Source organism: Mangifera indica, chromosome 7 (genome assembly GCF_011075055.1).
Source record: "Mangifera indica cultivar Alphonso chromosome 7, CATAS_Mindica_2.1, whole genome shotgun sequence".
Classification (NCBI taxonomy): Eukaryota; Viridiplantae; Streptophyta; class Magnoliopsida; order Sapindales; family Anacardiaceae; genus Mangifera; species Mangifera indica.
The window spans coordinates 19,211,061-19,234,855 of record NC_058143.1 but is presented as its reverse complement, the minus strand read 5'-3'; the positions used below and the strand labels follow the sequence as shown (position 1 = coordinate 19,234,855).

General features: G+C 33.5%; 3 protein-coding genes and 1 non-coding gene across 4 annotated transcripts; 3 read left to right on the top strand and 1 right to left on the bottom strand.

The window, feature by feature from the left end:
- Window positions 1-2,203: 2,203 nt before the first annotated feature.
- On the top strand, window positions 2,204-5,172 carry LOC123220131 (vesicle-associated membrane protein 724). Its single transcript, XM_044642157.1, has 5 exons — window positions 2,204-2,547; window positions 3,418-3,559; window positions 3,663-3,783; window positions 4,668-4,730; window positions 4,812-5,172. The coding sequence occupies exons 1-5, from the start codon at window positions 2,358-2,360 to the stop codon at window positions 4,959-4,961; spliced, it is 666 nt and encodes a 221-aa protein (XP_044498092.1). The 5' UTR covers window positions 2,204-2,357; the 3' UTR covers window positions 4,962-5,172.
- Window positions 5,173-13,222: 8,050 nt separating this feature from the next.
- On the top strand, window positions 13,223-13,841 carry LOC123220536 (flowering-promoting factor 1-like protein 3). Its single transcript, XM_044642783.1, has one exon. It carries the CDS (start codon window positions 13,316-13,318, stop codon window positions 13,613-13,615), a length of 300 nt encoding a protein of 99 aa, XP_044498718.1. The 5' UTR covers window positions 13,223-13,315; the 3' UTR covers window positions 13,616-13,841.
- Window positions 13,842-17,001: 3,160 nt separating this feature from the next.
- TRNAG-CCC lies at window positions 17,002-17,072 on the top strand. Its single transcript has one exon. It is a non-coding gene; the product is annotated as a tRNA-Gly (tRNA).
- Window positions 17,073-18,322: 1,250 nt separating this feature from the next.
- On the bottom strand, window positions 18,323-19,171 carry LOC123220241 (60S ribosome subunit biogenesis protein NIP7 homolog). Its single transcript, XM_044642326.1, has one exon. The coding sequence runs from the start codon at window positions 19,043-19,045 to the stop codon at window positions 18,482-18,484; it is 564 nt and encodes a 187-aa protein (XP_044498261.1). The 5' UTR covers window positions 19,046-19,171; the 3' UTR covers window positions 18,323-18,481.
- Between the last annotated feature and the right edge of the window lie 4,624 nt (window positions 19,172-23,795).

Genomic DNA, 23,795 nt, shown 5'->3' with positions numbered 1-23,795 from the left:
AGTCTGAAATGCTTTCGGGCGGGCAGATAAAGTTAAATCACCTTATTTTTCCAGTGGGACCCCTCCTTGTTTTTTGGTATACGTGGCTTTCATTTACTTGGTGAAGTTTTATGCTATTTGTTTACATGATATAAATGATTCACTACTACTCAAATCAGACGCCGTTGATCAAGAGTCTGATGATAATAAATCAAGAGTACATACAGTATTTAGACTGTCTGACTCTTAACTGAAATTTTGATTTTGAGAGACTTTGAATTTTTATGTCAGACCATCAGCCAACAGGTTGAAAAATGAAGAGTTCATGAGGTTCATTTGAGGAATAATTCAGGTGGGCCTTACCAGATTTGATACGATTTATTATGACACGGGTTTGGTCATATCAAAACCTGCAAAAATACAAATCTTAGCAGGCTGTGTTGATTCAGAAATTTTCAGGACTCATGACACAACCCAAAATATAGTAAGTTATTTATCTGTGAATTTTTTTTTTTATGGATTAATTCGTCAAAAATGTTATTTTTAAAATTTAAATATATTTTTTAAAATTATATTACATTATTGACTTACTGATTTTTTGTGAGTACACATGGGCATAATCTAGGTTAATTCGATTTGATTTAATATGATTTAAAATTGTTTGATTTAAATTTAAATTAAACTCAAATCGAAAGATGAATGAGTTAAAGAATGTTTGACTTAGTTCGATTTAAATCTAACTCGAATCAATAGTTTAAATTTATGGTTTGATTTAATTCGAATCAATTTGAATTCAATAGTTTAAATTTATGACTTAAATAAAAATTTTTGAATATTATTTAGATAAAATAATATCGTTTTATTAATAAATTACGAATTCAAACTATAAATCTAAACCATCAATTCAAATAGTTAATTCAAATCGAATCAAACTATAAAATCAAGTATAATTTGAATCAAACTAAACTGAGTCATTTGTTATCAGAGCCAAACTCGAGCAAAACTTAATTTAGTTCTATAATTTTAAATCAAATTCGAATCAAATCATTTTCTATTTAAACAGAAACTTGACCACAATTTGTGAGGCTTCGTTACATTTCATGTCATTCACGGGCCTTTGGCATGGCCACCGTTAAGATTCAAGTGTCTCAGTATGGCAAATATGATCTGTAGTCTTGGGTTAGAAATTGTCATTCAATTGTTTTTCCTATTATTTAGACGGTTAACTTTCATAGACTTGAGTGTTTCAAAAATTATACTCATCGACTTATTATAGACCAGATCTAAGCTTTGATTTAGGCCAAAAGGATTTCCCCAGTGAATTACTAACAAAAATTTTTACAGGTTCAATTAATTAGCAGCAAGACCTACCTTGGCCGGTCCCATAACTCTTTTGACTGAAACAAACAATTGTAAATAAATACGTTAGCCTGTGGGAATTGATACCGAATTCAGCGGCTCATATTAATTTTATACTAACTTTATTAATTTGTTAATTAAATCAATTAAATTAAACCGATCAATTTGTGACTAATCATATTTTTGATCGGATCAACACCAATCCGACGATGACTGGCCCCTCCGTCCATTCACACCTTTCAAAAAGAAAGTTAAGGCTACACCCACCTACACCTGATTTCATTTAATAACTCCGCTGATTTATTATTTAATGAAGGCCAATAGATTTGTTCCCACTAAGGTTTGATGTAGATCTCAACTTTTTTTTTTCTTTAATTTTAAAAAATTTTAAATTTTATATTTAAATAAAATTATATGAAAATTCTTAATTAAAATTAAAAATAAAACTATTATTTAACCAAAAATATTTAAAAATTAAAATTTTATTATATTTTTTAATTTAAAAATCTAACAATATTTTCCGTCCAAAAGTTGGAGTTTTGAAATTACCGTTACCCTTGGTAGAAACAAGTCTTTTGGCCTCTACTGAATAAATCGTCTTCTGTATCTCTCTCTAGCGCTGCCTTTCGCTCACATCTATCTATTCTTTGCTTATCTCCATCGATTTACTCATTTTTCACGTCATTACTTTTCAAGACAAAATAATCAAAACCCTGACCTGACCGACTTCATTTTACCAAGTCAATTTGATATTTCCAAGTCAAAACGCGTCGTTTCACTCTTATAAAAGGTGGAGATTTCCATTGCTTTGTATTTGTGAAAATTTAAATAAAAATATTTCTTTCTTCAGACAAAAGTAAAAAAAAAAAAAAAAAACAACAACAACAAAAAAGACACCGGAACCAAACAAAGCCTTACAAACACTTGACGTAGAACAAGGCCAATTTCTCTTTTTGTCTGATTTTGTTCTTGTTCCTCAAACTCTCTCTCTCTCCGTGTTACGGCCAAGTTGTGACTCAATGAGTCAGGAATCTTTCATATACAGCTTCGTGGCACGAGGAACGGTGATCTTGGCTGAGTACACCGAGTTCACTGGCAACTTCCCGGCGATTGCAGCCCAGTGCCTGCAGAGACTCCCTTCTTCTAATAACAAGTTCACTTACAATTGCGACCACCACACCTTCAACTTCCTCGTGGAAGATGGCTATGGTAATTTAATTCTAATTCTCTCAATCTCTTCACTTAACTGTTCATTTTTTGAGGAGCTGCACTGAATTGAATTTGAAGAATAACTCAAAGTGGTTGGATCTAATGTGAAAACCTTTTTTAATGTTCTAGTTGTAGCTTGAGCAGAGCTCAGTTGTTGTGATTGAATGTATATTGCTAGGGCTGATAGAAGAAGCTGTATGTGTTGTGTCTTTCTCTGAACTTTTTGTTTGCAACAAATATAAACCTCTATATATATGTATATATAAGAGAAATTTTGGATTTTTCTAGTTAGTTGTTTATCATTGGATGGTGGAAGGTGGGTTTAGATCGTTATTGTTAGTTGTTTGTTTCTTTATCTTTTGGCTGAGTATTCAAAGAGTTGCTGAGCTTGCATTGTCCTATGGGGTGGTTGCCATCATAGTAAGAAGCTTTGGAATGCTAATTTTCAGATAACGAGAAATCCAATTAGCTCACTGTTCATATACATATGCATATATAAATTGTGTTTTTTTTTGGGGGGGGGGGGGGGGGGGGGTGTGTGTAATATTGCTAGAATATCTGCATGCTTTCATGTTGTAGAATTCTATTAAAGTATGCTCTTTTGAGATTTTTCATGCTTTGAATGGTCTTGCACATACCAAATGAGCCATGGATTCTGGCTTGAAATCTTATCCTTATGTGACTTGTGGTGGCTTGAAAACCAGAGGAGGAGATAAAGCCAAAGAATAGTGGTGTTTGCAGCCATCATTGCTAGTGCTAAATGGATCAGTGGAGTATTTTATTTTATTATATTGTAGCTAATACTTGCAACTTCTATCATTTGAAGGGTTTTCCACACCTCTTGACATTTTGATTTCTGCATCTATGCAGCTTACTGTGTTGTTGCAAAAGAATCTGTTAGCAAGCAGATCTCTATTGCATTTTTGGAACGTATGAAAGCAGACTTTAGGAAAAGATATGGGGGTGGTAAAGCAGATACTGCCATGGCCAAAAGTTTAAACAAGGAATTTGGGTATGTTCAAAAAGAAAATCTGCTAGTTATGATATAATGAAATTTCCATGCTTTTTGTAGAAATTAGATGTTAAATTGAATATACATAACTTCTAATTTACAGCCGAATTATGAAAGAGCACATGAAGTATATCATTGATCACGCTGGAGAGATTGAAAAGCTAATAAAAGTTAAGGCTCAAGTTTCAGAAGTTAAAAGCATAATGTTAGAGAATATTGACAAGGTAAGCCATCTAGCTGCAGAATATGCTCATTTTTCTTGAGTATTGTCAATTCTTTAACTTCTGTATATGGCACTTTCTATCATGTTTTGCATTTGCATTTTTGTGCTTCTAGTTTTCTTGCTACCTGTAAGTTACCCTTTTAGTGCGGAAGTTTTTGCAATGGTGGGTGGAGCACCATGTACCTCTGTTTTGTGGCCTTAGGTTTAAGGATATTTGAAGAGCATGATTTCCATAGCTTTATCAGAGTGGAGTCTAGATTATCAAGGGTGCTTTTAGAGGAAAATTGTCTTTTTCAGTCTTAATTAGGATGGTGGAATACTTGTAGAGTTCATCGCTCAAACAGGTGTAGTAGATGGTGGAGAACCAAGTACTAACTACTAAGGGCCCTTATCATGACTCCTATTGGGGTGTAATCTATATGGAGTGTGGCCAAATGAACCTAGAAATTGCTCTTGATGTTTCAAAATCTTGGAGGTCATAACCTGTTTTGACTTGCCTAAGCAAAGTTGTGTGGAGTGATCAAAATTAGAACCTGAGCCTTTTGACAGAATTATTCCAGTGTGTGGCCTTTTTAGTCTATCTTAACATCAAGTATTGTGTCAACTGTTTCATCTCGTAAATTCAGCTGGAAAGTTGAAAGATAAAGATTGACTCTGAGTTTCTAATCACCATTAGTCAGAAATGGTATCAGCTGTACAATGGTTAACGTGTAGTACTGGAGTAGTCGATTTAGTTCTCCCGTATTTAAACAGATAAAAGATCTGTCTGTAATTTGTTATGTTGTTTTGATTAGTTGTAAAGCTTGTTGCTGAGGTGAAATTACTGATGAATCATGAGTAAGAGATTTGCTTTTCTTGCTTATTTTATCCTTATATGCCTTTCAGGCTATGGAAAGAGGGGAAAACATTCAGAATCTTGCTGACAAGACTGAGAATTTGCAAAAAGAGGTAAGTTAGCATGATGGAAACTTTACAAAGCATCATATTTCTCTCATTCAACACCGAGCTGCTTTCATTGTTGTATTTCAGGCTCAAGTATACAGGGAAACTGGGACACGAATCCGAAGAAAAATGTGGTATCAGAACATGAAGATAAAGTTGGTTGTTCTTGGGATTTTGTTAGCTCTAGTTCTGATTATCTGGCTTTCGATCTGTCATGGATTTAACTGCACGAACTAGAAATTCATTAATGCATACAGTGTGATATACAACAGAATATCTTCAACGGCTTCTGATCAGCAGGGGAATTTTGGTCTCATATTTGGTCATGATAATTGAGAAATTTGTATCCTGTGTTTGTACTTGCTCTTGTCAAATAATTCTGTAGAAATTTGTTTGTTGGATTTTTTTTTAAAACTATTTTTGTTATAAAATTTTTGTTTTTGGTTCAGAATGTTGAACTGGAAAATGGTTGAAGATTTCTGTTATGTCTAATAGTAAAAACTATAATGTGACAAATAAATCTCATAAGCCGAACTAAAATTAAATTATTACCATGTTTGATTGTAGATGAGTTACTAGATGGGTTTGAAATTTTAAATGGTCGCTTCAAGTTCTAGTTCATACTCATTTGTATTGTCGAAAGTTATCAATGAAATGAATTATATCACCAATAAAATAAAGGGAGAAGGACTATTTCACCCCCAACTTTTGATGCGTTCTTAAAGTGTCATCCATGACAGATGAAAATCCACTTTTTTCACCCATGAGCTGTTAATATAGATGATTTCTGTTTGTATAAGGGTAAAATGTCTATTTTACCCTTATTAGATGAAATGACAAAAATACCTCTCAATTTAATCTCTCAAAATTGATGTGAGGGTCTTACCATTCACCCATCTTAGGTTTTAGAAACTAACATTTTTACCTTACCTAAAGTTTTTAAACTTTGAAAACTAACATTTTCACCCCCAAACCTAGGGTTTCCATATTTTTTAAAATACAGCTGCCCTCCATAACTTTCAAAACTAGCATTTCACCTCCATTCTTCAACTTTATCTCCCGACGTTGTCTCCGGCGTCATCACCGGCCTCCTTCTTCTCCTGGTGCGATGGCGGTGGTGCAACGAAGAGATCTTCATCTCCTCGTCGCACGGTGTAACGAAGAGACGAAGATCTCTTCGTCGCACGATGCGACAAAGAGACAAAGACCTCTTTGTCGCTCCACCCAGATGACGAAGGACGATGCTTCGTTGTCCTTCGTCGCTTGTCGCGTCGTCCAAACACGACGACGAAGGACGATAAAGCGTCGTCCTTCGTCTGTTCTTCCAGATCTAAACGACACTTCGTCGTCCAAATCTGGGCAACAAAGGGTCGTCCTTTGTAATCGGAGATAAGAGATCGATTGAATGCGTCGGCCGTCGGTGGTGGCCAGAGAAGGAAGCAAACCCTATGGGTGAAATGTAAACTTTTCAAACTTTAAGGATGAGTTAGTTATTATTTTTTAAAACCTGGAGGGGGGAAACAGTAAAATTTTAAAGTTTTAAAGTTTTAAATAGTAAATAATGATTTTGCCCCTGACCCTAACTGAAAAATTGGACGGCAGTTTGCTCATGGGTGGAAAAAATGGATTTTCATCTGCTGTAGGTGACATTTTGAAAATGCATCAAAAGTTGAGTGGGAAATAATCCTTCTCCCTAAAATAAATTGTATAATTTATCTCCAACAAGATAAACAATATTATTAAAAAGAAATTCGAATTGAATAGAAGTCAAGTTATCAAACTAAATCTCCCATTTGAATTGAAATGAGTTATATATGTTGTTATATAAATTACCATAGTGATATAATAAGTAATATAAGAGGTAATTTGATTATCATCTTTATTTTAAATATTAAAAAATTATTAAAATAATCTTTATTTCATTATAATTATCTCATTATTTATTAATTTTTTTAAGGTAAAAATAAATTTATTTTCAATTAATATAACAAATAACATAAAAAATATTTTAGAATAATTAACTCTAAGTGTATTTAATTAAAATAATATAATAATATTTTTTATTACCATTAACTGAATATAATAATTATTTATATTTATCAATTTTTATTAAAATTTATTAAATAAAGTAATAATTTATATTTAATAAAATAATTTATTATTATGATAATCTTTTTATTTTAATAATAAAATAACTATCACTGTTGGTTGGCGTGGAGCAAAATGGTCGAACCAAATTTGGGTTTGATTGGCCGAAACACATATTATTGGGTTCGTGTTGAAGCAAGCCCAGATGGAGCCCATGAAGACCCAAAGAATGATGGACTAGAGTCGGATCCATATAGGGGTTTGTGGCCTGTGTAACCTAAGCAAAATCCAGTAACACAAAACCCTAAAACTAGATTCGCCGAAGCTGTGCTGTGCAGCCGAGCTTTCTTGGCAGCCATGGAAAAGGGGTTTGACCCAATCCTAATTGTCACACTCTGCCAACTTTCGTCCACACCTGACTTAGCTTAAATTTCAGCTAACTGTCCCACGTGAACGCTGTCGAAACGGGCAGCTTGTGACACATTGCATGCCAGGTTGGCATTTGAGATATTAGGGGCAAGGAGAGCCGAGAGTATACATTTGACCTATAGGTATGGAAATTAAAATTTATATTATATAAAATCAATTGATTTGTATTAAGGTTCAATTCTTAATATTTATATATTACTCTCTTATATTCTATTTATTAGATGTAAGAGTTTTAATCTTCAATATCCCTACTCAAATATAACTATCTAGATTATTAGACTCATCGTTTTGACTCAGTTGATTTTTTTGGTTAGATGTGTTATCACTTGTATCTAAGAACACTTTAGGTTGTTAGACTTGTCGTTTGACTCGTGCTCTAATATCATATCAGAGATTTTTAGTCTCCAACAAGACACATAATATTTCAAAAAACTTTAGATGAAGTATTAAATTGCTTTTAAAAAAAGATAAAACTTTCATAACTAAGTATATAAATAATATATTATTATGTGTTCAATTATATGATAACAATTATCTGTATACTCAATTATGTATTTAAAATTATATACTTATAATATTAGGATAAAGTAGAGAGGTCTTGCTTGTGTACCACCTCAACAAGGCATAAAACATGCAACAAACATTCTTACATGAGTGTCGCATAGCATTGATAAAGATGTAAGATTTTGACACAAATATCGATATGTTATTATGTGATTTTGATACAAATATTGATATATTATCATATGATTTTAAATTAATATAAAATAACATCTAATTACATTTATGAAATATTCCTTATAAATTAGGAATTGATCGATGACAAATTTATAAATATTAAGACTAATGATGAATCTGTGTGACGCAAGTATGATTAGATAAATTAATCATGTGTTTGGAAGGATTATTTACCTCTCTAAACTTGTCCCTTCAAGTATGAAGGAATCAATCCTAGATTCTAAATGTTGAATACTTTATTCTTGAAATCAGTGGAAATGGTCTCATTCCCATATCTTCTTTAATCAAAGTTAGGCATAATCCTAACAATAGATAAAGCAAAAACATTCTTTATAATTAGCTTTAAATTTATTCCCTTTACATCAAAATTCTCACTTCTTTTTTTTTTTTTAAATTTATTTTCTAGAAAAAAAAAAATCCCAATGTTCTCCAACAAGCACCATCGTAAAAGACTCAACCTTTTAATGCACCCAATTGTTTTTTTCCTCTCATTAATTTGTCAAGTTATGAGGAACTAACTGAAACACTTAAAATTTGATGTGAAGATACCCAGATACGTATAATAAAACTGTATGTATCCAGTTTTAAGTAACAAAATGATATATCATTATGTGATTGAGTGATTTTGAACTAAAGATAAAATAACACATAATCATATAATGATATATCATTTAAGTATTCAATTAAGTACTCAAAACTTAATACTCATAACACTGCTCATTTAAATATGTTTAGTTTTTTTTCAAATAGTTTTTCTCTTTGAATATTCGCTAATTAATCATATTTGAGTGAGCCATTAGCCTTTCGCATCGCATAGTGGTTTACACTTCTTCTCCATTAGGGGGGAGAGAGAGCATCACGTACCTCAAGTCCCACATTGATTTTCTTCTTCTTAATGGGAAGAAATAATATTCTTTCACATTTGCTAAGAATTTCGAATATAATAGTGAATATTTAATCATTGTATTTGCTTGTAAAGATGCAATTACTTAGGCTAATTAAAAAATAAATTAAATGATGGAAAAGTCGTGCACAAGATGAAGAACTATATAAAATCATATATATAAATCTATGATTATTAATATTCACATTTGCAAAATGGAATTATATATAATATTTTAAGAGTAACGTAATGTGTACTTACCTAAATTATTATCATTAATTACCGGAACCTAGGAAGAGCTTCAATAACACAAGAAAATCAAATATTTATTGACTAAAGTAATGCGCACTATCTATAATTGTATTGGTATATTACCTAAATTACGTTTCTTTAAAGTATAATTAACAAGTAATTAAAAATCATTTCTGAATGAAGTGACATTGTTAGTAAGTACGGAGTAATGTTATGTGCATCCAATGTTAAATATTTAATTGAGTACTTAAATTATTTATTATTATATGATTATGTGTTATTTTATCCTTAATTTAAAATTATATATATATATATATATATATATATATATATATATATATATATATATAATAACAACATATTATCTAGGTGCTTATTTGGGTATTTAAAATTATATACATATAGTTTTATTTTTAAGTAAATCGTATGCATTAACAAAAAATAAGTATTAACAACGATGTGTTATTATATTATTGGGATTACTTTATTTGTAAATCAAAATAATCGAAATACATATTGACATATAATCGTTAATATATATATATATATATATATATATATATATATATATATATATATATATATATATATATATATATATAAAATCTGGAGACTTATTTAAGTATTTAAAATTGGGTATATATATGACGATATGTTATCTGGATATTTATTTGGGTATTTAAAATTAAATGCATGTAGTTTTATTTTTAACTAAACCATATGCACTAATAAGAAATAAGTATTAACAATAATGTGTTATTATGTTATTAGCATTATTTTATTTGTAAATCAAAATAATCCAAACACATATTGACATGTAATTGTTAATATTACTAAACACATTTGATAAAAACCAACCTTGCATGTGATAGCCAAAACCCTAGATGTTGCTAGAATGTATAACTATTTATAAGAAACCAACAGATTTTTCTTTAGTGATTAGGACGTTTCAAAGTGCTTTTCCTTGCAAAAAAGAAGAGGTTTATAGCGAAAGGCAAATGCATATGAAAAGGAAGTATATATGATGCTAAGGTCGGGCATGTTGCTTTGTTAATTTTAGATTTTGGCTTTTTTAAGAGACGACAATAGCCACATGGGTTTGTAGTATTGTGAATGATTGAGATATGCATACAAGGAGCTTTCGTTTCATATATGTTGAGATTTAAACACTCAATGATTCTTTCTACCATCACTGCAATAAAGGATTAAAGCAGCCATGCATTTTCACAAAGGAGGTCCGGTTGAGCCTGATTTATCTTCTTGAATTCCCTTATAAGAATACACAATTTTGGAGAGAAGCTCATGTGGCATACGTCGAGCCTCAAATGACTTTGGTGCTTGTAACTTGTAAACAACTGTCCATCTAATATACCGTGCAAAATCTTTAGAGATGCCACCTCATTAGTAATGTCAGGATTCGTAAGCGGTGTGAGATATATGTACATATCAGTAGCTAACTTAATTGGACTCATGAAGTATGTTTGATATCATATTTAATATTTCGGTCAAGTGGTCATGTCTATTTTTAAGATTTTGTTTGCTTTGGGCCAACAATTTGTTATGATTTTATAACTTAAAATGCGTTTAATAGTTTAAAAATTCACATTCTATTTAATCAATATTCTTTTATCATTCTTGAACAACTTAAGATATTTATATAGACTCAATATCTTTCATGTTTTGTCAATATAAGATTTGTCTAATGTGTTATATCGTCGTTATTTTTCAAAAAATTACTTAATTAATTAATATTTGATAATATCTTGGTCCAATAATCGGACCACCGTTAAGATGTTTTCTTTTGTTTATCGGTTTTGCAAGTGATGTGAGTAGATGTATATACATACTAGTATTCAGTTCAACAAAACTGACAAAATATCTTTAATACCATTTATAATATCTTGGTTTAATTGTCAAACTTATTGTTAAGATTTTGTCTGTTTTGGGACAAATAGTTTGTCATGGTAATAACCCAAAATGCATAACTCTTATGTTATTTAATCAATTATTTGATATCAAGATCTGGACGATAGTATGATATTTTGAAGGAAGAAACAACTTTTTGGGGGGTTTGGAATTCTTTGTGGTCCAATAATTAATAAAGATTGAGAAAAATTTTAAAGAAGTTGACATTGAAGGAGCAAAGAGATATTTGTTGATGATGGGTGTTGGGTTTGGTCGGTTAAATATGTATCAGAGGACCATGAGGCATGAGGAGAGGGACACAAATCAAGTCTGGGTGTGACCATGGTGCTGGATATAGAGAGATTGAGCATCCTAAAGGCCTGCAAATGTATCAATCAAACTTTGGTTTAGTTGTGTTAAATTGGTGCCAGAATCTAGCATTACTTTTGCGGACTTCTAAGTTGTTGGTTTGCCTTCTAATTGCCTCTTCTTCGAGAAATCTTTAAGATATTTTACCATTAAAGCCACTTTTGGAAGAAGGCTAGCTCGCTAATTATGATCACAAGCAGAATTACCTGAATTGTGTATAGTGTAAAAAGAGTCACCTCCTCTTGTACAAAAGAGCAATACTTAAAAACTAGCCAATTACGTAGCTGCAGCTCTTGATTGGACTTTAATTTATTCTAACTCGTAATATACCCTAGCCAGTTATCTTCAACGTCCTTTCATCCCCAAACTTTAATAGAATAAACGTCTCATCCTTATCAAATCATCAATCACTTCAATACTTCCTGGAAATTCAAGCACATTGGATATCCATGGCATAAAGTTATTTATATATACATATATCTAGAAGCCACAATATAAATATAATGTTATATTGTTGCATAGAGGTGACTCGGAGTGGTAAGATTTTTCGCTAATGTGATAGGTGATTACACTTCTTACTACACTAGTGTGTGTAATAATTTGGCTCTTGTTCATGTGTTCACTTAGTTGATCAAAGTGGGTAAGATTTGTGATAACTAGTTTATGGGAAGAAGGTTTAGAACAATCTACGGTTAAGTGGACACAACTAGTTACGACAATGTTGTCATCGAACAAACCACAATTGAATTGATTGTAAAATGTCGAGTTGGAGGCACATGATATGTGTTTTCTTATGACCAAAATTTGCATATAAAAGTTATCCTAAAATATGAGAAAGAAGAAAGTGCCAAGTGTGTGCCCCATAAGAGTGAACAAAGTTTTAGAGCATGCATAGAGAGAATAAATAATTTCTTGGTTTATCTTGAAATTTTTTTCATTCTTAATAAAACTTTTTTTTATCCATTGCTCTGGGTTTTTCCAATTTGATTTTTTTGTGTATATCTTATATTCTTAGGTTGCTTATTTTTTGTGTTGAATTTGTCTTTAATTTCCTAACAAATAACATCATCTAGGTAGTTCTTATCTAGCCATATCATATTAGTAAAAGAAAGTTACATATATCATGAATTCTAAAGAAAGCCAAACAAATGAAGTGAATAGTCAACACAGTTAGGCACAAAGCAGCCTTACGGTAAAAGAAATCTTCCTCTTCCAACAACCAGAATTGAGAATCCCTTCCAATTTGGCCCCACTCTGCAACCAGCCACTGATTTTGGAAAAAGACATGATTTTATACTCTTACATCTACGCAAAATTTTATTCCATTTTTATTCATCTCCGATTCTCTTCCTCTTTCTTCTTCACTAGTCAAAATTTACATGCATGTACTGCTCCCGATCTGAATTCTTTGAATCGTGTAAGAGAAACGTCGGCATCGAATCTTCATTGGTAAAATACTGATATTGATAGAATGACAGTGTTGATATCCTAAATCTTATTGATCCGTAGAATAAAATTAAGTCATTTTGGAAAGCTACGCAATCTTTCTAACTCCGGGTCATTATCTTTTAGCTTTCTGTAGACATAGTCTCCATCTGAATAGTTTTCTTCAAGCAAACATCAAATATTCCCATGGTGGAGCTAATTAAAAGAGTACTCTAGTAATAAAAAAAGAAACAGGATTCTCTTCAATCCTATCTTCTGCACATTGGTGATGGTACGTGTGTCCCAAACAAACGTGCCCAATTGATCCTAAATTAACTTACCTCTCTATCTCTATCTCTCTCACTGGACCCCTACTCTTGTCACATCTCACTTATATAAATACCATGCCCAACTCCATCTTCAAATTTAACTCACAATCTTGTAAACTTTCGCACTCTTTAGCGACATATTCATCGACCCGTTATCCCATTTCCGCCTTGAAATGGCCGGCGTTTGGGTTTTCAAAGGTGGGGTTGTTCGTTTAGTTGACGGCGAGATAGCTCGCAAAGTGCTGGTACATACTCCCTCCAATGAAGTTATCACTTCTTACGCAGTTCTTGAGCGTAAGCTATCGGCTCTCGGCTGGGAGAGGTACTATGAAGATCCTGATCTTCTTCAGTTCCACAAAAGATCCACCGTCCATCTCATCTCTCTTCCTAAAGACTTCAATAAGTTCAAGTCCATACACATGTACGACATCGTCGTCAAGAACCGCAACGTTTTCGAAGTTAGGGATATGTAGATAGCCCCTCTGGCCGATGGAATCTATGGTCTTCTTCTTCTTCTTCTTCTTCTTGTATTTATTTGTCGAATTTAGCAGTTCCCTGACTACAAATATAGTTTCGGGAAGTAATTTATCAATGTAAATAAGGGCTTGCTTGGAGTCATATTGGACATGGAACCTTCTGTATATTATTACTACAACAGTCATTGTTGAAGTAATGAGAATGGGTTTCTCTTTGTGTTAATTATTCTCTAATGAACTTTCCAATTAAAAATCAGATAAACCTTTTATATTAGAAGTTTATAATTTTCAATGTAAAATTTAAGTCTCGTTCCTTGTATTTTGATCTAGTGGTGAGGTGACAAATCGAATTAAGGGGCAATGACACGTAGGTTATGAATTTAGGTATAGTAAAAAAAATGCATATCTTGGAAAATATTGCGTTTTGTTGCTGGCTTGCTTGTGTTTTGTTGCGAGATGCAAATTAAAGAAAGGGCATAAGGTGGGTCACGTGAAGCCACATTTCTTGGTTTGCTTACCATCACGTTGATGGCACGTAGTGATTATCATCAAGTGGACTGGTCCACCGTTTATGTAGAATTTTTCCATGAGAGGAGAGGGAATGGTGCCCTGGTGGTCACAACTCAGCTCTTCCTATTCAATACAATGGCAAAAATCAACGTCAAGAATCAACAACTGACCCCATATAAATTCCATCAATCTATAGAATATTTTATGCAATTTTGCGCCTGTCAATCCAATAATATACCCTCCTTCCAAACTCAGCCCGATAAGGTCCTCTCAAACCAAGTTATTTGAGTTTGACTTTATTAGAGGACAGTTAATTATAATACTGAAACAACGTTATTTTGATATTTATTATATCATTTTTTATAATTGGTCAAAATAACATTAGTTTAATATATATTTTGATCAAAATAATGTTATTTTAAGTGTTTTGAACCAAATTTGTAATTTTGTTGAGCCGAATTCGAATCCAATTACATTTTTGAAACAAAACCATTAATTTTAAAGTTTATATCATCACATCACACTATCAGTTAAAATAATGTTATTTTGTTATATATTGATTAAAAAAACATCGTTTTGATTCTAAATAGTACGAAATGCTCTAGGCTCAAGTTCAAATTCAAACTTATTTAAAAACAACTTATTTCGAGTTTGATAAAGCTGAGTGATAACCTAACTAAAGCCATCTCCACTGAAATCCAACACTTTCCTAAACCTAACTAAAGCCATCTCCACTCAAATCCAACACTTTCCTAAATGTGGACAACATTCTACTACTATTTTACTTGTAATAATTAAAATGGAAAGCCTATAGTTTATCCAGATTTACCGAATTCAGAATAATTTTTTCCAGAAATAGAAAAGGACAACTTATAATAGGATAATCTGATAGTCCATGCCCAAGAAAGGAGGTGGGTCACCATGAAATATTGAAGCTGCCAGCTGGTGTACAACTGCCTTCAAATTTCTTAGGCTACAAGCTAGAGCAACCAAAGATTCTGCTACCAGAATGACCATGGTGGTACCAAATTTCAGCAGCCACAACAATGCTTATTCATAATACAAACTTTGATCATATTTTGGAAACTTTTCCTCTATGTGTATGTAAAATGGGGTTTGGTATTCTGAGTTAGTTCTTGGTTAGAGTTCAAGCTCAATGGATTTTAGACATGACTACACAGAACTCCATTGTCCAATATTTTTTATGACAAATCTCAGCCTCTCTGCCATAGACGGTAGCTTCTCATTCTAACTCTCTTGGAAGTTTCATAATTGTGTCGAAACAATTAACTTCAACTTTAATTTACATGGGACCGCCATGCCGATCATGAGTAGCTTTCATATTGCTAATAATTGAGTTGTTTGTGTATTTACGGAATAGAAGACGCTGGAACTTGATCTCATATTGCTCCATGTAACAAAGACGTACAACTGTTGCAAACTCGCCAACCTCAAACAGGCTTACCAGGATGATGAAGAAGATACAGGTGAAGAGAGTTCAAATGGCGGCGATGATATTTCCACTAGAGACTGCGGCAACGCAGTCAAAGGAAAAATGAAAATTGTGGATAAAAGAATGACAATGCATAACAGAGAAACCCATTCTTTCTGTTTTGAATGCTTGTGCAAGAAAAGTTCTTCAAAAGATATAGTTATATATTATTGAAATGGCCACAGTGCATGAACCCAAAACTTCAAGGCTAAGCCATGCTGTGCATGGCTCCAAGCAACAAGTTCCTGTAAAAGTTAGAGGAACTTTTAGCCCTATTTTGCTGGAACCTTACGTGTATTGACATGGAAGTTGCATTATAGCATTACTACCTTTTGTGGATGAGGGCTACAAACAGCTCAAGTCACCCACGAGTTATTCGTATCTTAGGATTTACTTTCGAATTGAGTTTAAGTTTGTTAGTGTATGATTATATTCGAATACAATATTATATGTTTTTAAAAATTTAAAATTTTATATTTATACCTATAAAATCTTTAAATTTGATAAATATATAAATTCTAATTCAAGTAAATCATTTTTATTTCCAATTTGAGCTCAAACTCTCACTCTTGTATTTGTTAAACTCGAATTTTAAATAAAACTAATCGAGCCAACTTAGAGTGGACAAGGGTGTAATCAGGAGTGATGATCATGTGGCTGGAGAGAAGAGATCTGGAGCCATCTACCAATTGGAGATTGAAGCCAGTCAAAGCCCATTTCTCGGAATGGGCTTCATTGTACTTTTTTCAGTGAGTAGTCAGTTCCTTCTCTGGCCTCCTTTCAGATTGACGAAATTAAAGCTAAAAAGATCATAGGGGAGAATAAAAATGAGCTGCCTCTTTGGCTCTATCTATCAGCAAAAGGATAGCGCAACTGGCAATAAAATTTCTATATTGTCTTCTCACGAATTTGATTTGATTACAGAGAGAGAGAGAAGCAGACTTTTTGTCTTAACATGTCACATGCCATATGGCCTCGCAGGCTATTCTTAATTTTTTCCCCTCTTTTTCTTTGACGAGTTTTAACCTGGTGGTTGCAAGATTCATATGCTTAATTGGAGATGAACAGCTAGAAACATCGTAAGATTATTGAATCGGTTTGCTTGTACAGCCGAAATGTATGAAATTTTTTTGACATTTCTTGCAAAAAAAAAAAAAAAAAGACAGAAGTCCAAATGTTGCAAAGCATTAACTCCATAAAATATACAGTGTCAGAAAGAAATCAATCCACCGAAATCTGATTTGTTTTCGTCAGCACAACAGAGCAAAAGATGTACTTCATTTCTGCGAGGATTCAGTTGACTTCTCAACATTGCATCGAGGGCAGTGCCAAATTGAATGATTATTTTATTAATATTAAGAGCTTGGAGATCGATCAAAAGGCGCATCTGGTGTAGTGGTATCATAGTACCCTCCCACGGTACTGACCGGGGTTCGATTCCCCGGATGCGCAAGAAGATTGGTTTTTGCCACTGGAGATTCAGTTGACAGTAATTTTAGTGACCCAACAGGAAGAAGATGCATAATATGCAAGATCAGGCAGTTCCAGCCACTGTGATCGTTTTCCTCCAGATACAGAACTTTTTGGCTTACAGACACTTGTGTATGAACTGCTGCATATTTTCAGCAATATAGTCTACTCTGACACAAATCCGAATTCAGCATATAAATACTTTTAAGTAGTGAAAAAAGTCTAAACACATCGCTGATTTTCTTCTTTCTATAATCTGTACATTAAGCTGGTTACCAGCATTATTTACAATTAACAGATGCAGATTTGAACTCTCAGGAAGGACAGACAAAGCATCATGCCCACGAGCATGGAAGGAGATCTTCAAGCTGTATTAAAACATTAGCATTAGACTGACATACCATTTTAATTTTCATTTGGGAATCATAGAAAACTCTAAATATGTACAGCTCAGAAAGGATTTGCATTCCTGCATAAAACTCTAACTCTTATTACTCTAATGCTGCTCCAATCAATCAGGAGAAAACCAACTCAATCCCAACATAGGCTTACAGGTTACAAACATAAATTATAATTTCCAAATACGATGGACAGTCATCTAGACAACCGCTAACATGAATAATTTGAGCAGAATTGAGAAAGCACTTCCACATTTTTGACAAAAAATGGCAAAGACATTAAGAAGAAATCAACAGTCAGAAAACAACTACATAATTAACATGGCAATTTTCATACAAAAAGGAAGCAAAGAGGATCAAAGCAACTGCTAAAATCATTTATATAATCACAATGAAACAATCGACTGTGTAAACAAGACCTGCATCTGGGTTTCAACCAGATAACTATATACTATATACATAACAAAACCATCCAAACCATACTTCCCAAAACAAGCTTCACATAAGAGTCTCAGACCCAAATAAATTTCACTCATAGAACATCAAAATTTTCTCCAGCTATTCTCCTTAACATCTCAAAAAAAATTCCCCTAATACAACCTTCTCATCATATTTTTAAAATTAGATACAATTCTGGCTGTGTTGACACTTGACAGTCTCTTTTGGCCCCCTGCCTTCAAATCGGTTTGGGTATTGGGAAGTAAAACTAGTAAGTTTCTCATGTGTTTGAGCCCAATAAAAGACTAATATCAGCAGAACCAACCCCAAAAAATTCAAGATGAAATCAAATGCTCATAAAGTAAAACTCAGGACTGCAAATTAAAAAAAAAAAAGTATACTAAATTCAGTATAGCATGCATTTGATATTAAACATAACCCGAGTTCATTATAATTCAACAACAATGACAATCTAACAATCAAACCGCTCATAATTAATAACTCCACTTACAAGACCACTAAAAAACTTCCCCCAAAAAAAAACCTAAATTCTCTTCAGAGTTCATCCTCCATCCTCAAATACTCTCCAATATCAGCCTGATGCAGAACCACAATCCCATTGGGGTCCAGTTTCCGACAATCCTGTGTACTCTTCGCCGCTACGCCAAATCCTAACGCCACGTCAGACATCGAAAACACCACCACTCCATCACCTGGGGCAATACTGTCTGTTATCCTCCCTAACCCGCCTTTCAATACGTGGTTGCCGTACAAAAACGACATCTCGGATGTGGGTTTTATCCATACTTTATGTCTTGCATTTGCCGCAACCAAATTCAGCGCCTGTATTGTGAGGTGAAACTTGCCGCTGTGCGTGAACTTGCCGATGCACGTGCCGAGAGAGACCAGATTTGGTCTTGCGATGTTCGTGGCGCGTTTGACGAGGGACTCGCTGACGTAATAGACACGGTTCTTATGGAGCCGGAAACAATATCGACCCGGGTTCGAGTCAGGACCCTCGTGAGATGGGTTTTCGACGATATTCTTGAGGTTATTGCCAGTGAACTTGAAGAGCTTTTCGAAAACGGCGGTCGTTTCGGCCTCGTCTAGCGGGCGCATTTTTTGTGATGTGAAGGAGGGTTTTGTGTCCCTGTATGTTGTAATGCTGTGGGTCTCGTTTGTTTAAGGCTTAAGGAGATGAATTGTCTACCAGGAGGAATAACAATTGGGAAAGGCTAAGAGAGGATTCTCCTTTTTGTTTTCGTACGGGCTATCAAAGGGCGTTGTTATGTTAATTTTTTCTCAGGAAATTTTAAAAAACTTATTTATTTATTTATAAGGATTTAAAATTAACAATTTTAAGAATAAAATTATTATTTTATCTATAATATTAAAAATAAATTAAAATTTAATCTTTTTTTTCTTAAAAACTTAAAAATTAATCATTTTTCTTTAGATCAAGTTTTAAAAAATGATATTTCCTCCCTAAAGTTTAGTTTTCAATCTCTGATGCTAAATTCAAATCGATCAACATTTCAAATGAGAGAAGAGAGAACGTTAGAGTATGGTGATGCGTTAGGGAAGCTTTGTCATCGGCGATAACGTTGTATTTGACTCTGGGGATTGAAAACTAAACCCTAGAGGGAGAATGCCATTTTTTAAAACTTAGCCTAGGAGAGAAATGATTAATTTTTTGAGTTTAAGGGGGAAAAAGAGGTAAAATTTTTAGGAGTTAAAATTTCTTTAATTTTAATCATCCATAGGTGGGTAAATAAAAATTTCAAAATTAACAGACAAAAACTTAAGATAATAATATACTTTGGGTGAGAAATAGTCATTTGGCCTTTCGTAGATGATATCAATTCCTATTAAAATTTTTTTGTTTTTGAATGCCATAGTTGAGATGGAATAATACTTTTAGAGGTAAATTCGAATTGAGTTCAAATTTATATTTGGTTTGAACTAATTGAACTCAAATTGAAGATTCAGTTCAATGGTTTAACTCAAATTTAAGGACACATCAATCTGATCACACCTCCATAAATTCTTCTTTTCCAACAATTCTTTTTTTTTTTTTATTACTTCATGTTGCCTTTTTTATATCACTATTCACATTCAGATGACTCTAATCTAGCCCTAAATACAAACCTTTAGACAGTAATTAACATGATGTATCATAATTCATACTAATATTACATCAATGGATTTTAAACCAGGACCAAAAACAATTAAGCAAGGAATCACAATACATAAAAAACACAATATTTTGAGAACAATTTGTGGCAGCATATTGGATTCCTTATTATTTAAGTTCACCTTTTCTCAATTTAATATTAAGCTGACTTCTTCGTTTTACTTTTGTTTCTCAATGTGTTGAAAAGTTTTCATGTTAATATTAAAACTCACAATGTCTGTGGTGATGATAAGACAAACCGGCCTTAACCAAAAATATAAGCTAACAGGTTTTAGGGTTTTAGTAGCTCACATACTACTTAACATTTCAATAAGTAGAAAATTTATCTGAATTGAATCATCATTTTTTGGGGATTGAACTAATTATACTAGATAGGACAAATTTTGAGTCTGGTGACCAACCCCACAATCAACGAAATAGATAAGTTAAAAATTTGATCTTGATATGCCGTTAGAAAAGATTTAAACTCAAAACAGAAAGTCTCTTATTTTGTTACTCAAACTATCCTTAAGGTTTATTTAATATCTTTATCATCTCCATATATGAATTCTTATACGTATTTAAGAATTCTCTCATGCTTCATTTGAATAATCCCAAAGTACCATCACCACCTCTCCGGGGGCAATTTTAGATTATTGTCACCTAAACAAGGGAGCTCAATGCATAAGGCAACTCCTCTTTTTAATTTCTTTTTTCAATGTCTTGAACAGGTTTTTGACAATGACGATAACTACCCATATTAGTTCATTTAAGAGTACTGAGAAAATGAAAATCAGCGAAATGCAAAAGTTCATCAGAACAGCTAAAACTAAAGTGAACCATAATCCAGCGCCTCTAAGTTATCCTCTGCCGTCACTCTGACCATCGGTTGTGCTTCTGGGGTCGGTGGCTGGGTTCGCCATAGGTGAAGGTGGTTGTGGAGCTGGTGCTGGTACTAGTGGAATAATTGGTGGCGGTGGTGGCAGTAGTAATACTAGTAGTGGTTGATAAGGCTGTGGTGGCATTGGCAAGCGTACCAGTGAAGAAAACATCAGATGACCATTGGCAGCGCCTATGGAGGAAGGTGGATGGAGAGCTGGTGCTGGCAATAGCATAATTGATGGTGGTGGCAATAATAGTTGTAGCATTGGCAGGGGAACCAATGAAGAAAACCTCTGATGATCACTAGTGGAGCTTGTGGATGAAGGTGGTTGTGGAGCTGGTGGTGCTGGGTCTGCTGGCAATAGTAGTGTTGGTGGTGGCGGCAGCGGCGGCAGCGGCGGCCACATTAGCACCCGTACCATTAAAGAAAACAAATCACTACCGTCCCACAACAGCAACACATCCCTAAAATAACATTTTTCTATCAGATTCAGAATCCACCAAGAAGAAAGATGTAAACTTGAATGTCTCCAGAAACTTACATATCCATCACTACTGTTCCTTCTTGATCCAGACGGTCAGGATTATTTTCGCGAACCTGGACAAGTTTTAAGATTTGAACCCACTTTCGGAACAGAGGAATATTCAAGAAAATCAAGGAAAACTGATCTATAGATAAAAAAAGACATACAATTTTATAGCCCATTATCGTGTAGCATCCTCTACAAAACACACGTGCTAGCCAGGTAGTTGAATTTTGAGTAAAGTGGTTCTCCGGAGGATCAACCAGCAAGTTGATACTACATGAAAACTAAATTTTCAGATTCTATATGGAAAATTTGTGTATAGATAAAGAAGATATCTTTCTTACCATCTTAAAGGTGGAAAGAAAATTGCCCGTCGCTGCACATTCTGCAAAATGCATTGAAAGCAATAGTTTCAAGAAATGCAGGATCGGGCGTTCCTAAAAATAACCACAAATTCCTGAAAGACTTTATGATCGACAAGAAAGGTACATCCATATGATCAATTAAGTCAAATTTCAAGAAACCCTGAAACCCTTAAAGATTTTTTTCAGACACAAAAAGGAAACCCTGATGGTTCAACACTGTACAGTAGGGATTGTATGAAAAACTTTCTGAAAATGATGAACAAACGCCATTGAAAAGGATAAGAAAGTGTGAAAGAGAAAGAGACATTACTATTTTGAGTTGTTCTTGGGTCATTAATGCCAAGTAGGTAAGGCATCGTTGACACAAGAAGATCGGCAAGCCGAGAGCACGATCAAATTCCGGAAGAGCGTCATCCGCCATTGCAAATTTGGTTAATAAGAGAACTTCGGAAATTTAGTTAAGTGTTCTCCAGAGGCGAAGAAGAAGTGCTTCTCTGAGAAAATCTTGTGGCAGCTCTGAGAATGTTAGTTTATATGGTTGGAGAAAGTGAAAGAAGCGGGAAGTTTGGGTAGATGCTTCTGTTTTTTCAGTTATAACTGACATCTCACTTCAAGTATTTCTAAGCAAATTGATTTATATATGACTATAAAATCTAAACTTGACACAACTGGAGATGCATAATGCTCTGAATTTTGGAAAGAGAGTTTCAAGTAAAAACATTAAAACAATATTGCTTTAGCATCGAATTGAACTCAAAATTTGGTTTAAGTTTGAACTTAAGTTGAGTTCAAACTTGACTTCACTTAATGAGTTAATCTCGAACATATTTAAAACAAGTTCAAGTTTGAGCGTGACTCCACTTAAATCGAGTCAAATTTGAGTTTAAAGGAGTTCGAATTCAATTCAAGCCCTAATTGTCTATCACTTGAGAGTGTATCTGATTTAAGATAGTTTGAATTGACTCTATGGTTCAATATAAACGAATTGATTTCCAGATAAAGTTTTAGTTCAATATTTCAATTTGAAAACAGTTCATTCATTTGTCTAATAATACTAATTATCCCACTGCTGACATTGTCTATTGCTATAATATTGTTTACAACATGGCCTCTGATGAATATGTACCTGTTTAAAACAGCTCAAACTCTAACAGGGTATTAAGCTTTTGATTTGAATTCAAATCGATTTGAAACTCAGTTTAAATCAAATCTACCCATCTTTTGATAGGCGAAGGTTTATAGCCTTGAATGAAATCCAAGCCCAATAGCTCATTGGAGTTACTCGGCTACTTAATTCTGCGCTGTGGGTTCTTAGAAAGCAATTTAATTTTTTTTTTTTTTGAATGTCAAAGTTTGGGTGGAATTACGCAATAAGTGGTAGACTTGAGTCAATTTCTTTGCTACTTCCGTTGATTAGTCTATTTCTTTGGCAGAATTTTACTTTCTCCAACTATAAAAACTAATATTCTCAGAACTGCCACAAGATTTTCTCGGAGAAGGACTTCTTCTTCGCTGAAGAGCACTTATTCAATTTCCGAAGTTCTCTTAATAACCAAAGTTGCAATAGCAGATGACGTTCTTCCAGCATTTGATCGATCTCTCGGTTTGCCATCTTCTTGTGTCAAAGATGCGGTACCGCTTTGCATTAATGACCCAAGAAAGGCTCAAAATAGTAATGTTTCTTTCTCTTTCACACTTTCTTATCCTATTCAATGGCGTTTGTTCATAATTTTCAGAAAGTTTACTGTGTTAAACCATCAGGGTTTTCTTTCTCTGTCTGTGTTAATCTTTCTGTACCTTCTCTTATCAATGAAAAGAAAAAATTCTTTAAGGGTTTCAGGGTTTCTTGAAACTTGACTTAATTGATCACGTGGATTTACCTTTCTTGTCTATCATAAAGTCCTTGAGGCATTTGTTATTTT